The sequence below is a fragment of the Leptonotus elevatus genome, chromosome 6 (assembly GCF_054856555.1).
Source record: "Leptonotus elevatus isolate MCC_2025b chromosome 6, RoL_Lele_1.0, whole genome shotgun sequence".
NCBI classification, from domain to species: Eukaryota; Metazoa; Chordata; class Actinopteri; order Syngnathiformes; family Syngnathidae; genus Leptonotus; species Leptonotus elevatus.
This window is the reverse complement of record NC_141244.1, coordinates 26,074,895-26,089,221: the sequence shown is the minus strand read 5'-3', so window position 1 is coordinate 26,089,221 and position 14,327 is coordinate 26,074,895. Positions and strand designations below refer to the sequence as shown.

Genomic DNA, 14,327 nt, shown 5'->3' with positions numbered 1-14,327 from the left:
ATTAGTAATGTTTGGAAGAAGAAAAAAAGACATTTACTTTATTATTCAAATGAGAACGTTTTTATGATTTAAGTACACACTTTTTTTTTTAAAGATCACCTATGAATGAGAGCACAAAACTTTAACCATTCCTACTGTATGTTATTATTAATCCCAGATCGTCTTTCTAAAAAGTTGAGTAATTTTATTTAATTCGATTGATATTCATCAAACAATAAACCCACGTCGACGTGTTCTCGCGTTACTCGGCGAGATTTGTCCGTGTTAACTCGCGTAGGAAACCCCGTCGCAGCCTCTTTCCCTTCGCTGTCCACAAGCAAGGTAAACGCGCTGCCTTATCTTCCGTATTATAACGTTTATTTCAGCACAAACATAACAGCACGTACGCGTCTAGCGTGTATATAATCTTCGGAAATAAACAATTTCCCTAAAACCGATTCTCTGTGTATGCTAACAGCAAGCTAGAATGAGTTTTAAGAGGTTAGTGGCTTGTGTGCATCGCTCCTCCGTGGCTATGCTAGTAATGGCTGCTCCCATGCAGCCTCGGTGTGGCCTGCTAGCTCTTCTCCATTTTAGGACAAATTCGTCTGCGCGTACCCTTTTCGTTGTGTATGTTTGAGCGTTTGAGGTCGACAACTCTAGTGGTGCCGGTTAAATAAAGCAGCTTGTCGTTTCGCGGCGTGCTACAGAATTCTTATGCGTCGCGCCATGCTAACCAAGCTACATGAGAAGCTAATGCCGGCTCAACGTATTAAACGCATGCGCACAATTAGCATTAATATTAAGTTTGCACTATCATTGGAAAAGGAACTGGACATTAAATGAGTGAAACTTGTAAAATTGGCATGAGCGTCTACTTGTTGTTAGCCGCGGCTAGACTGTCAACCGCCGTGGTCACACACACACGTTTGATTAAATGTGCCTTGTTTTGCTTTATAACACTTTTTTTTAAATATTGTGTTTGTTTTTCGAAGATGCCTGGTGTCACTGTAAAAGACGTCAACCAGCAGGAGTTCGTCACTGCACTGGCTGCCTTCCTGAAGAAGTAAGTTAATCGTGTACTGCGAATATCTTGTGGTAAAGTGGAACTGTTGTTCATGATCCGTATTTGAGATTGAGACTAAAAGTTATTGGCAAACATTGCTTTTGTGGGCACTGTCTTCATCCCCACATGTCATTTCTGTCCCAGTGTAAAAGGTATTTGCTCTTTAAGCCACGCCGCCAAATTGGTTCTGAGTCTGATAAGTTTCCCTTTTCCATTCATTTTTATATCAGTACATGTCTTCAGTTGAACATTTATTTCATTTCACAAAAAGTTGTAATAACGTAAGTTTGTGAACCAAGGTTCCACTACAGTTGGACATGGGTGCACCCATCACAATGTAGCATAATTCAATGGTTATGTGTTTGAAGCTGAATGATGATTTTTATTTTCTTTGTTAGGTCAGGGAAGCTGAAGGTGCCTGACTGGGTGGACCTTGTCAAGCTGGGCAAACACAAGGAGTTGGCCCCCTGCGATGAGAACTGGTTCTACATCAGATCCGGTAGGTGTAGCGCATCACGGCTTATTGACTTGTTGCTGGATGCGCCTATTGAGCTCTTTGTCAAATGTTTTTAAGTAGTTGCAGGTTGTATATACAGTCCACAAATTTGTGTACCCTTGGGTAATAGATCAAGCGCCGTGACAAATTGCAACCAAAAAAAAGGCCCATGTTAGTGGTCTAAATGCTACATTTACCGAAACTGATGTTGCCTAAACACTAACATTATTTGAAACTTATCTTATGTTACCCTAATCAGAGCTCTACACTAACTTTTGCTCTAGTAGGACTGACACAACCTTTTCAGTTGGCGCAACATGACCTTGTAGTTGTCTGAATTGGCATACAGTAGTTATGTATGATGTGCAGTTTAATGGCGATTTCTGCTAAATATGTTGCTGTAACAAGAGCGTTGTTTGCAACAAGCAAGCAGGTCAATTATTTTATCCAACTTGAAATGTACAAATGAGTGTACAAATATTTACAGTGCTGTTATTAATAATTTATTTCGTATTTTAAAAGTTCAATTTATTAAGTGTAACAATTGTTTAGAAGGGTGTGTGTGGGGGGGGGTGTAATTACTACCCCACCACACGCACACAAAAAACAATTCTACCTCTACTTTGCGGAAATCAGCTATTGCAGGGTATCCTGGAATGTATCACTTGTGAAAAGTGAGAACACGACTCTATAATATCATCTTGTCTTTGCTGATAACTAAGTTTTCCCGTGAAAAATGGAGGATATGTTGTAGAAGAAATAGCGAGATACATGAACTGGGAAATGCTAAGATGTAAATATGTGTGGGGGGGTGGTTGACTAATATTGCTTATCTTGCATATTAAACCAAGGCGACAAGTGACTTGTGTTCACAAGATTTGCGTTTGCTGTTTGAAAATGCTTGAAAAAGACAGAAAATCCAAATTGAAGAGATTGTCCTTTAAAATCATTATTGGGTCAAAATAAACTCACGGCAAATATATACTTACTAATCACTGGTAACACTCGGCCCATAATCATGTTTTCAAATCGTGCCTTTTGTTACCGTGACGACCCATGGCGGACAAACAGCATATGATGACACAAGATAACCGCCTTGCCAACTTTTGACCCCTCTAACAACTTTAAAGGGAAAACGTGATAACCAACAAATCTAGTGACTTTTTGTGGTGTTGCTGGAGACGGCGAGACCCCTACCAGGGTCTGCGTTTGCTCCTCTGCATCCAGACTGTTGTGAACCTATTGTGCTTGCATGGCGCCTAATCACTGCCTTCATCTTAAAGTAACACATTGCCGCCGTTGTCCTCCTGTGCTGACGCAGCCTCCACGGTCCGCCACCTGTACCTCCGCGGGGGAGCGGGCGTGGGCTCCATGACCAAGATCTACGGCGGCCGCAATAGGAACGGCGTGTGTCCCGCCCACTACAGCGTCGGATCCAAGAACGTGGCCCGCAAAGTGCTGCAGGCCCTCGAGCTTCTTAAGATGATTGAGAAGGATCCCAATGGGTAAGCGTCGCCACTGGGACTTGTTTGGGTTGGCTGTTTTGTTTTGTTTCCTTCTCCTTTTGGGGTATCTGATTGGCAGGTAATCGGTCTGCATTTTATGTTTTTAGCCTCGTGCTGTGAGGTTAGATTATGGCCCATTTTCAGCTAAATTAAATATTTTTTTCCCTTCATCTCTTCTAGTGGTCGCAGACTAACCCCCCAGGGAACCAGAGACCTGGATAGAATTGCCGGCCAGGTGAGCGGCCATTTTCCTCCCCTCATCAGAGGGAGAGGGGAAAAAAACACCCCAAAAGTTTTCTCCATGCATTTGATTTAACTCAATTAGAGTTTTATGAGTAGTTTCTCGCCGCTTTTGAGTCACCTTATGCTCCTTGCGCAAATCAAAGCAGCTGAACAAAACACCCATTAAGCCTTGTCGTACTTTGATTATAGCACTTAGCGCATATAAACGGTGAAGGTTGCGGCAAGGTTATTTTTTTTTAGAAATGCTTCCAACGGTGTTTGGGAACATCTTCATTTTAAGACTGTATTCCTCTGTTGTGCATCCTTAAAAATACCACATTTACAATTGATTACCCATGCAAATGTGTGCTGTTTTTGTTTACCAGAATCTCAAATCAGCCTTACCAGCTAAATTTATCCGGCGCCATCTGTCGATATCAAACATTTGGAGTCACTTACTCCACCAATTTATTGAATAATTGGATAAGAAGGTATTTTTCATTCGAGTTCAATGCAAATCATTCCACCACCCTCTTGCCCCCACATATTACTGTTTGTATTGTAAACTGTTTAAATTGGTCTTGTTTAATAATTGAAACAAAACAAAAACAATGTCACAAGAGGGGAGTGATGTGCTAAACGGAGAGCTACTTAGATACCGCTTCAGGTGACGTACGCCTGTGAGGCAGCTTTGGTTTTGACTACGGGTGCAAATAACCATTTTCGTAATCAACCGTGACTATTTTTGCATAATTTGACTGGTTCGGCCCCTAAGACGCGAGAAAACAAAATACTGCAGAAATCTTACTGTTGACTGCTGAAATCAGGATTACGGCAAGTTTTTGGTTAAACAATGGCCGCCAACAATAAATAATCAAAATAGTTTGCGATTAATTGCTGTACCTGTCAAATGTATTTGTGCTTTTCCTGTGGACTTGCATGCCATCAGCCTCCGTCCCTGCTAAATTTAGCCTCACTTGTGTTTAGAAATGCGTCATGCTGGATTTTGTCAAAGCAATGAGATCTTGGATATGATGCAAGCTCTTTATTGGAGCACTTGTCCTTGGGCAAATGTTACCTGTCAGCCAAGTGAGTTGTTGCACGTCTCAACTCTTATTCCCCGAAACGCCTCACCCTGGTGTCTTGTCAAGTAGCAGGAGGGGGGGCGGCAAGTGGCGGTGTAATAATCCAAGGGTAAAAGGGGGTAAACATTAGGAGGGCATTTCATGCTCGGCGAGACGTCCGTATGGCGTGTTCTCCTTGTTTACCCGTGCTAATGAGCAGTAAGCAGACGAGCACCGCGCGCGCGCGCACGCACAAATTGGCAGCAAGCGTGTTGCGGGGCGCCCCCCCGTGAACCACCCGCTCTGCGTATAATACGATGCCTTTGCACTCGTCTGTCAGCGCACTCTGCGCTGCTTTTGGCAGCAAGTGCTCAAGGTCCCGCGCGTGGCATTGTTTCCAAACATTCCCTGTTTGGAATGCGCTATTAGCGCGCGGTCATCAAGTGAGATGAATGCGCGTAAATGGAATATAAAAGAGCTGCGGGGCCTTCATTTGATCAGTTGAACAAAGCCGTTAAAGCACTTCCCCCGGCGAGTGGATGCATTTTCATTTGCGGGCGGGATGTTTTAACATGCGCGGGCGCCGCTGCCGAGTCGTCTTCGCCCTGACGCTTTTGTTTCTCTTCCCGACAGGTTGCAGCTGCAAACAAGAAAACTGTTTAAATAAATGTTTTGGAGAAACTAAACGCTGTCGTGTGCCTTTTTGTTTTTTCTTCGTGTGTGAGAAACCATCAAACTCAAATACTGTATTTCAACTGTTGTTGTCTCAATATCTTGCTTCGCCGGTGGTTAGGACATGATGCAAATGATTGAAAGCAACCGAACTTCTCGTGGCGCCTAATTAATCAAGTTATTTACCTCCTTTTGAATGGCCTCAAGTAGCTGTCAGAATGATACAAGCAATAACATTTTACTGAGCAAATCAAGCTGACCATAATTCATGCTCAATGAGTTTGTGCTCTGCAACTTGCCTGCCATCTGGGGGACAAAAAAACTACTGCAGCAGTATGCAACCAGCAGCGTCGACATTTGGATGAAATCTTTGCTGTGACGTCATTGGGGTAGGGTGAGAGAATAGTCAACTATTTTAGTTGACCAATTCAAACCATTGACCCTAAATGATGAATACAAGTTGATTGCAATCTTGCATCTATTGCGTAGGGTCAATGAATTGAATTGAGTGTTTATGCATACTTATTAAGGTTCTACTTGTACATTGATGACTTGCAGAATAAGTAAAAAAAAAAGGGGGGGGGGTTAAAATTGCCTTACTGTGGTTTAAACTTGATCCAAGTAAATGCGGTTAAGTTGTATGAAACCTTGCATTAAAATGTACGCAACTGTTTTTATAAACGTTTACAACTAAATTGAACAGCATGGTATCATTCAGGTAATATGTACATGTTAGTATTTAGAGAGCTGAGATTTTTTTAAATATTGTACAGTACTTGATTTAAACACTTGACAGTCAACCAGTTTCACACAAAAAAAAACGGTGCTTCCAAGTCTCCTGCAGAGGGCGCCAGATGACCGAATATCCTCGTGACAAACAACTTGGAACCTCTTCCCGTCCATGGAAAACAATTCTTGAAACGCCTTTTTGTGTTTACAGTGTGCAATTTAATGAAATCGCCCCCCCCCCTGCTTCTGTTGTAACTGCTTCAGGGACGTTCCAGAGCGCATATGAAACGACCAGCCCTAACTTGCTCTAAAAAAATCCCAATATTTGTGCTCATTTTCCTTTTGAACCATCAAGGCGTCATGATTTTCTATCCCTCGGTGTAAACAAGCAGCAAAAGAAGACAAATAGTTTTTACCCACCAGCAGGCATCCAATTTTCTGCCCATCTCACCTGTAAACAACCTTTCTTGGGCCTTGACCCCTGCCAGGGCTGTCTGCCCACTCCCTCTCATTTAGTGGCCACCAGCTGTTTTATTTCCACCCGAACCTTCTGTCCAAAACCATCCTTTTTTGCCCTCACCCTGTAATTTTCCGGCAAGACGGGGTAAACATCCTTCAGTGTTTGGGAGAAATGTGTGGAATCCGCCATTCAAGGTGTTAACTGTTTGCTTGTGCTTGTCTGTGCAGGCTTCACATGAACAAGATCCTCTTTAAAAAAAAGCGCAGAGGCGCGTCCGAGTGTTTTTTCCCCCCCTCCAGCTTGAACAAGCTGCCAATGGAATGGATGCAGACCTGCCTCGCACCTCCTCCAGGCTGCAAACGGCAGATAGTGAAGAAATGCCTCTCCTGCTCAAGTCTCTCCAAAATAGTACCGCTATCAGGGGAGCTCCCACTCATGCACACACTTTTTTATTTTTATTTTTATCAACCCACAGCTTCATGCCCTGCGGCATATCATCCGCTTGGGACGAGGTGTACCTTTCCGAAGTTTTTCCCAGCCTTCCCCGTCTACCGCCTCTCCCAAATCCAGCGCGCAATTAACCGAGATCGTTTGCCTTGCCGCAGCGAACGTCTCCGCGTTGGGCACAAGCTCGGAATTTCAATTTGCTGGTTCTCGTGTGTTTGTCAGCAAAAGCTTTTATAGGCTGCCGTTTGAATGACAAAGGCCTAAATCAGTGGCTAAGCTAACAGATGCGGTTGTCGCCAATCGCCATCTGTGCCAGTCGGAATGGAATGTGTTGATATAAAACAAAAACTGCGGCATTGCTGTAATGAAAATCTCTTCCCCTTTTCACATTTTGTTTTTATGGCGATTTAACAAAGATGAATCTGCAAATGTAATGTCGATAAAAGGCCAGCCAGGAACCGTAAATGGAGGTCAGATGGCGAGTAACAATGTTCGAAACAGTGGCAGCCAAATTGCCAATGAGGAAAATGTTGCCAAGAAGGTCCACACCTTAAGGATCAAGCATTTAAGTTAATTTGTTCAAATTAATATTTACTTGTACATTTATGTTTCCATCATTATTATTTACACTTTCATACATTTTGTTTTGTTTTTTGTACAAGTAGCTTAAGTCGAATCTGCTGCCCTGCGTCATTCACTTGCATTTACCTCAAGTATGCTAGCTTCTGATTGGTTCGTGTTTAGTCAGCTGATAGGGAATCAGGAAGTGTTGTCGCTCTAACTGCCGCGTATGTGAGTAAAGTTTAAATTTAGAATGAATCCGTCTCCATCCTGCCTTTTCATTTGATAAACGGTGTCCCATTAACCACAACCAAATCCTCACACAAGTTTCTGAGGTTTTTTTCAGCAAATTTGCGACTTAAAGGGCCAAATTTTAGATTATTTATTTTTCTCACAATATTACCCCTGCCCTCTAAGAAAAATCTATTTATACGTGGCCCTAATACGCCGTCGTACTATCGGGTTAGGGCTGTTTCTGCAAAACATTTTGGAATGCTATGGAGGAAATTTGAATTTTTGTTCTTGCTGCAAATACTCCAACCTAAGAAATCATTTGGGACCGTTTTCCTGTTTGTTGTTTGCCAACTGATCTTAAATGTGCATTACTGCCCCCCACAGGTCTGGAGTAGAACATTGTCGATTGTCAGCTGTAACCTACAATCGTTCAATTTGCCAATCTGTTTCGCTATCGGCACGTACAGTTTTTAGATTCTCGCCGCAAAGCTAACGGACTGAATCTACTGCTATGTGGCATTATCTTTTGGCCTTGGCGGAGGTTTTTGATAGTGTCCTCGCAGACCAGAGTGATATGAAGAAGCATCACATGTGCGTTGTTTTTTCCCGCGTGTTTGTTGAGCCTCGCTGGTGTGCGTCGTCTCTCATCCTTCGCCCCGTGTTTGGCCTGAAAGCAGGCGGCGTCGACATGGCAACATGCCGCTTGCGCCGGCCTGGCACCTGCAGTCCGCCGCAGCGAGTGTGCGGAGAAAAATACTAAGCATGTGTCAGTGACTTTTAGGCTTTCTGCGCATGTGTCTCCTTTGATTGTGAACCCCCACCTGTCAAGAGGAGGAGGAGGGTGACGGGGCACAGAACAGATGCTGTCCTCAAAGCCAGCCGGACTCTGCGCAGGCACGGCGTGGCGCGCGCACGCACGCACACTCCAATCCGAGCATTCGCGTCCTCCCGACTTTGATGCAGCGGCCCGAGCTTTTTTCCGACACGCAATAAAAGGGCCGGCAAAGAACAGAGAGCGTGCGCCGCATGTCGTCGTGACAGAGTTGGAGGAGGAGGAAGTGTGTTTGGATCGTTTGTGCGTCCGTGGTCTATTCTGGGGCGTGATAAACGGTCCTCAAACCCGCATTTTCGTTGCGAACCCTGAATGTGATCGTCCACATGAGACGCAAGGCCAGTCCATTATAGTTACGTTTTGACCTTTTCTTTAAGTATCCCAAGATCAAATCTACGTTTTCCGCCGGGATCGTCTGAACCGTCTCGGTCCAGGCCCAAAAAGAATGCAAGTCGGCCATTTTGGATGGAATCAGCCAATTGACGTATAACAAATTTGTCCCCGAGATGGTTAGTGTACCTAATGTCGTGCGTGTCATCCGTGGCTTCTCATCAGCCTCTGCCCTCGCACCCTTACTCGTAGTCATACAGTCGACATTAGATGCGCTTCGTGCATGAATTAGCGAGTTAAGTTGTGGCGCGAGCCTGTTCTTGATTCCTGCCACTCACAAACGATGATGGACTTTTTAAAAGCAAGAGCTTCACACTTTCCGCCCCTCCAAGCATCTAATCAGCTTCAACGTTTCCACCTTTTCATTGCCGAGCGCCAGATCACTTTTCTGCTTCCGCGTCCCGCTATTACCCTTGTTCAGTCTTCAATCCTTTGCAACCATTACCCCCCCCCCCCCTCGAACCCCTCTGCAAGACTGAGCAGCTCATCATAACTAAAAGCCTTCGGCTCTCAGCAATGCGCTCCGTTCGCCGCTGCTGCTGCAAAGCTTCCGTGGCATCAATAAAACATCATAGCCAAGTTCAGGTGTTTTATCCTGGCTACTTCTTTTTTTTTTTTTACTTGCTGTGCTTTGAAAGGATTCAGAACAGCGCGGAATGACGCATTGGCTGAATATGTAGAAAAAATGGCCGTGATCAGGGAAATGTGAATAAATAAATGTTGAGTTTTTAGGAGGGTGATTTCATAACAGAGCGGACGATAAGCCTCACGTGGTGACGTTGTCCGTCATCATATCTCGGAACAGGCAGGTTGTAAACTGTCCAGACTGCAAGTAAGGAGGGTTCATTTCTTGAGGATTTTGATCGTTTTTATAGCGTTTGACTCGACCTGCATTTTGTTCTGTTTTACTATTTTAAAAAAAAATCAGAGTTGGGTCAAACAGTCAACTCTCATTAACGGTAAAGACGATGTTTAAATCTACAATTTTTCATTGTTATGCATGTGGAAAAATTGCCCAAATCCACACAGCTGGTACCTTTTTGTACCCCCCCCCCACCCCCCCCAAAAGGCTTCATAGTTCAACAAATGAAAAATCCAATTGATCAAAATGATAAGCTAAATGGAGTGCACTTTACAGTATTTAGCGCTTTATCTTCATCGTATGTTTACAAAGTCATATTCACTTTTCTCATTCAAACGTATCGGGACGTAGCCCACGCAGAGAAAAGTTTTCTTTTACAGTTTAAAACAACTTTTAAATCCATCCCCGTTTGTGTTGTACTAGCTTATAGCCTCGTGCTACAGCCGGCGCTAAGATATTTCGTCTCCTCGTTGCGTCCATGTTTGCAAACTCGATTTGGTTTGTCGCTAGGATGTAATGAGAGGCCAACAGCGAGGCGTTGCGTCGCCAAATCCTGTATTCCCGTTGGTAAAGACGATTTTAGCCGTCCAAATACTCCCATACACACACACACACACACACACGAGTATTTCCAGGTGGCCGCGCAAATGTAGCGTGTACTTAGCTTCCGCGCACAAAAAGAAGCTAGATGGGTCATCCCATCCAAACATTCCTCTCTGACGTCAGTATTCTTTGACATATTGTGACTGGAATGGGAAACTTCAGATTCAACGACGTTCATTTTCAACAGAGTGACCACCGGTTCGAGCGCAGCCCCGAGTAATAACGAAACACAAGCGTTGTAGGTGGAATGCTGAATGAACTGAACGCTGAGGTCCAGCACGACGTTATGCCAAACAACGTTCATATCTTGTTGAGCTTTTACGAGATGTCACATCCTTTCGGGAATCCCAAATTTATGATCCAAGGCATTCAAAGTCGTCAACTTGCTTTATGCTTTCACCTAAAAGTGAACGTAGCTCAGCGGGGGGGGGGGGGGGGGGGGAGCTTGGAGTTGTGGCGATGTTCTTGCTTTCATTGCAGTATAATCCTCTTAGTCTTGCTGACTTCTCAAAGGACTGTAAAAGCAGTTCTGCCTTTTTTAACAAGCTCTGTTATGAGAGCAAGATTGTCTGCAAATTTTTAGGTCTGCAAGCTTTCCAGCAGTTATTGATATTGTCCAAAAGAAAGATGGAGAACGTGGTAAAGGATGATGAGAAACTAAAATGGGGGCAGAAGTGTTGCCTCAATTAGCGTCATTGTTGAAAAATGATGTTGCAAGCGTCCGTCACAGTTCTTGGCTGCCCAGCTTCCGAGTGTGTGTGAATCCGATCAGATTTTAAGCCTTTATGTGTTGTCATGTCACTGTAATCCGTCCAGGGCCTTCAGAATCTGTTTATCAGAATCTTGGCTTTCGCAATGGTTTAGAGTGACGTTGGCGAGGTTTTTTTTGTCCTCTGGTAAGTGCAGAGGGCAGATGCCAAATGTCAAGACCAATGGACAATAAAATTCCAAGGCGAAATTTTCAAGAAAAAAACGGACAACGTGAGCTGACGGACTTGTTTCAACCCTGAAAAGGATTTATTTTTCCAGAGTGGCACGTATGAGTTCCACAACGACTGACGACAGTTAAACTCGGAGCAAAGAAAGGAGGTCGGATTTTGTGATCTATAAATAATCAATCAGTCTCTGGTGAGTATATTGCAATTTATTTAAAGTTTTTATGAAATATTGAAAATGCATCGCCCGACACGAGTGCTTACCTCTCGTGCCGTTTTTGCTTCAGTAATTGGTTAGATAGTCAACGCGGCTCTTCTACGCATTGAACAAACAGATTGTAACTTCCTTCTTCATTCCAGGCAATTTAGGAGAAGCTAGTTGTACATTTGAATAGAAATTGGCATGAGAAAAATGCCACAAAAAGCAGTTTCAGGTTACCTTCCTTGGCAATTGGTATGAGAACAGATTTTTTTTTGCCAATGTTTGAAAAGTGTGATTTCAGATGATAAGCAAGAGATTGTGGAACGCAACAAATATACGCGGACTGCTGTCAAGAAGACTTGAATGAAGACTGAGCTGCAACTCGAGGCTCCTGGATGGCGAAAAAGGTGCGTAACTGTACTTGCATCCAGTAAGTCAGAGATCTGAATACAAGACGAGATATGGCAAAAAAAAAAAAAAAAAATTACGGATCAGAAACCTGGACCCTAACCAAATGGTAACAGCAGAGTTAAGATGGAACATATCCCTGTCGTCGGGTAGAATCCAAGTACCTCCAAAATCAGCACTTTTCAGGAGCAGCTCAGTTTACACAATCTACTCATTTCACAATCTCAGTCACAAAGAGACACAAAAGACGTATTGGTTCAAGATGTGCGTGGAAAATATATTCTAGGCCAAGAAACTCAAAAAATTTTTTTTTTTTACTTTCCAGGTTTGGGGGCATTTCCAAGTCCTCGTGGGTCTGGCTGTGAAGTCTCCGTTCACAGCACCGGCTTGTGAGTTTACAGTTCAGCTTACGTCTGATTATCTTGTGACCTCCTAACATGCTCCTTAATTGAGTTTGCCTTCCGTTGCTTAAGGGGGGAGGGGTGCGCTACATTCAATGTTCTCCCCCTTGCAATTCATTCTATTGGCTGCAGGGAATGTGCGCGGGTGCCTGACCTACTTGGAGCGTGTACTGACTCACTCGCTGCAGCTCACGGTTCGGTCTCATTCAAACATTTACTACAAGACAGATGAGTTCTAGTATTATTTTTACATGCGAACGTAATCTGCTATGGTTTCTTGACACTTTTTTTTGTGGGTCTACTCATGGTAGACATTCGTATCACGGTGTGACCAGTGGTGGTTTCTGGTATGTGCAATGTGCAGTATATCACAGAGCTGCCATGAAAAAAAAAAAAAATAATAAAAAAAAGGTTTTCTATTGGCGTCATGACATTTACAGTAAGTCATTAGCGCACCACGAGCTTAAGGAAAGAACTTGTCTGTCTGTTGCCGTAGATTTTTGTGAATCAGTCCCTCAATGTCTTCTTCTTTTTATTTTTATTTTATTTTATTTTATTTGAGCTCAGTATTGTTCATTCGGTATTTGACATGACATCATCATTGCTCTTTTTTTTTTTATATATATTTTTTTGTTAATTTTTATTTTGTATCTTGGTGAGTATGTGTGTGCGTGTGCATGTGTGCGTGTGCATGTGTGTGTGCGCGTGAGTGTGTACTCATTAGTTCACCTAAAACCTATTAAAAAATCCCATACCGTTCACCTAAACCGAATACTTCAGAATCCAGCTTCGAGTCGCGAGGTTGTCGGGAGACCCGAGGAAGGATCAAAGGAAAAGAAAGGAAAGTGAAATCCAGCACCGACCAGACATGACCTACAACCCACCGGGTTACCATTGAGGCAACCTTTCACCAACCTCAATGTCTTCTTCTTTCAGACTCTTTAGACACCCTAGCCTTGATCTTCACTCAAACAGGTGACCTTGGGCTTTTGAATGGGCTTTTGTTTGCAAAGGAGATATGCTATCTGTTATCGCTCGGCGTTTCAATGGGTTCATGTTTGCGTCTGCGAAAAAAAAAACGGCGGACATTTCCTGTCGGCGCCGATCTGCGAGCACAATGAGACAGAGGTGAGGCTGTGTTGGGGAAATGTAATTAAGGGCGATTGCTTTCAAAGCTTCAAAACAGACAACATGGCGTCTCTCCTCGGCTCGCTCGGCTCATGTGAAGAGTAAACAGGATGCGGTTGCAGATGAGCGTCTCGCACGTTGGATTTGCTTACTGATGATTTTCATGTTGTCAACACGGGAAAACTTACGGCGACTGCATCCGCAGTGATGTCATTTTTTTTCCCCTACTCGTCGTAGTCAACCACCTTGCCCGACAAAAAGAACCAATCAGAGACAGACGATGGGACTTACCCGGTGTCAATCGTTTGTCACACACTCGCAGACAAAAAATTCTCGCCATGTGTATTTTTAATACGGAAAATGTGTACAGTAATGATATATTTAAACGCAATAACAAAGAATGATTAAAACAAACGATTATAAGGTCGCAAGTTTTATTCTCGGAATATTGGCCCCGCCCACTAAAAAAAAATATTTATACCTCCGTCTGGTAATTTTTCTTTTTTCTTTTTGAGACTATTGCAAAACCCACTTTTAGTAACAAGAACACTGGCGATGTTGAATATTTCATCCGAAACCCTCCGTGCTGGCAAACGTCACATCGTTGCTCTTCTAATTGCAAATGTGAACGTTTTCAGCATAAACGGGACACGAGTGTCGTTTTTAAAACCAATTTGATGTCTTGCGTTGTGTTTATTGTCTGCACGGGACAAGTCGGACGGAGCGGGCCGACTAATTGCCTGGAAGAAAACGTTCTGTTCCCTCGTGGGACTGCCGAGCACAAACATAATCCCGGTTGAGGCCTGTTTTGGCGAGCAGCGGCGAAGGTTTCGCTCGGCTCCATCAGATAACGTTACACTCGAGGCCTCGGGACCCGGGACAGCGCGCGGATGCGCTTGTATGCTTTTCCAGACAGAAAATGTAGTCCGCCAGTGTCCCCTCCGTCTCCCTTTTCTCTTTCTCATTATTTCATATTTCTCATTTTCCAGCGTACAGATTGGGCTCAATGTCTGCTTCCTGTCCTCGTTTGTCTCAGCTGCGTGCGCCGCAGCTGAGGTCAACAGCAGCCCATCTGCGCGCGCGCATCTCATGAATAGAAAAGACAGACAAAATGGAGTGCAGAAGTAAAGT

At 43.7% G+C, this 14,327-nt stretch overlaps 1 protein-coding gene across 1 annotated transcript; it reads left to right on the top strand.

The window, feature by feature from the left end:
* The first annotated feature begins 258 nt into the window (after window positions 1-258).
* On the top strand, window positions 259-5,018 carry rps19 (ribosomal protein S19). Its single transcript, XM_086079556.1, has 6 exons — window positions 259-321; window positions 975-1,045; window positions 1,444-1,544; window positions 2,863-3,046; window positions 3,227-3,281; window positions 4,966-5,018. Exons 2-6 carry the CDS (start codon window positions 975-977, stop codon window positions 4,993-4,995), a joined length of 441 nt encoding a protein of 146 aa, XP_085935682.1. The 5' UTR covers window positions 259-321; the 3' UTR covers window positions 4,996-5,018.
* The last annotated feature ends 9,309 nt before the right edge of the window (window positions 5,019-14,327 follow it).

Excerpts from the sequence above, each read along its gene's own strand:
- rps19 (XM_086079556.1), top strand. The coding sequence starts at position 975 with ATGCCTGGTGTCACTGTAAAAGACGTCAACCAGCAGGAGTTCGTCACT. Across the intron at positions 1,545-2,862 it reads CTGGTTCTACATCAGATCCG|CCTCCACGGTCCGCCACCTG; the intron begins GTAGGTGTAGCG and ends GTGCTGACGCAG. Across the intron at positions 3,282-4,965 it reads TGGATAGAATTGCCGGCCAG|GTTGCAGCTGCAAACAAGAA; the intron begins GTGAGCGGCCAT and ends TCTTCCCGACAG.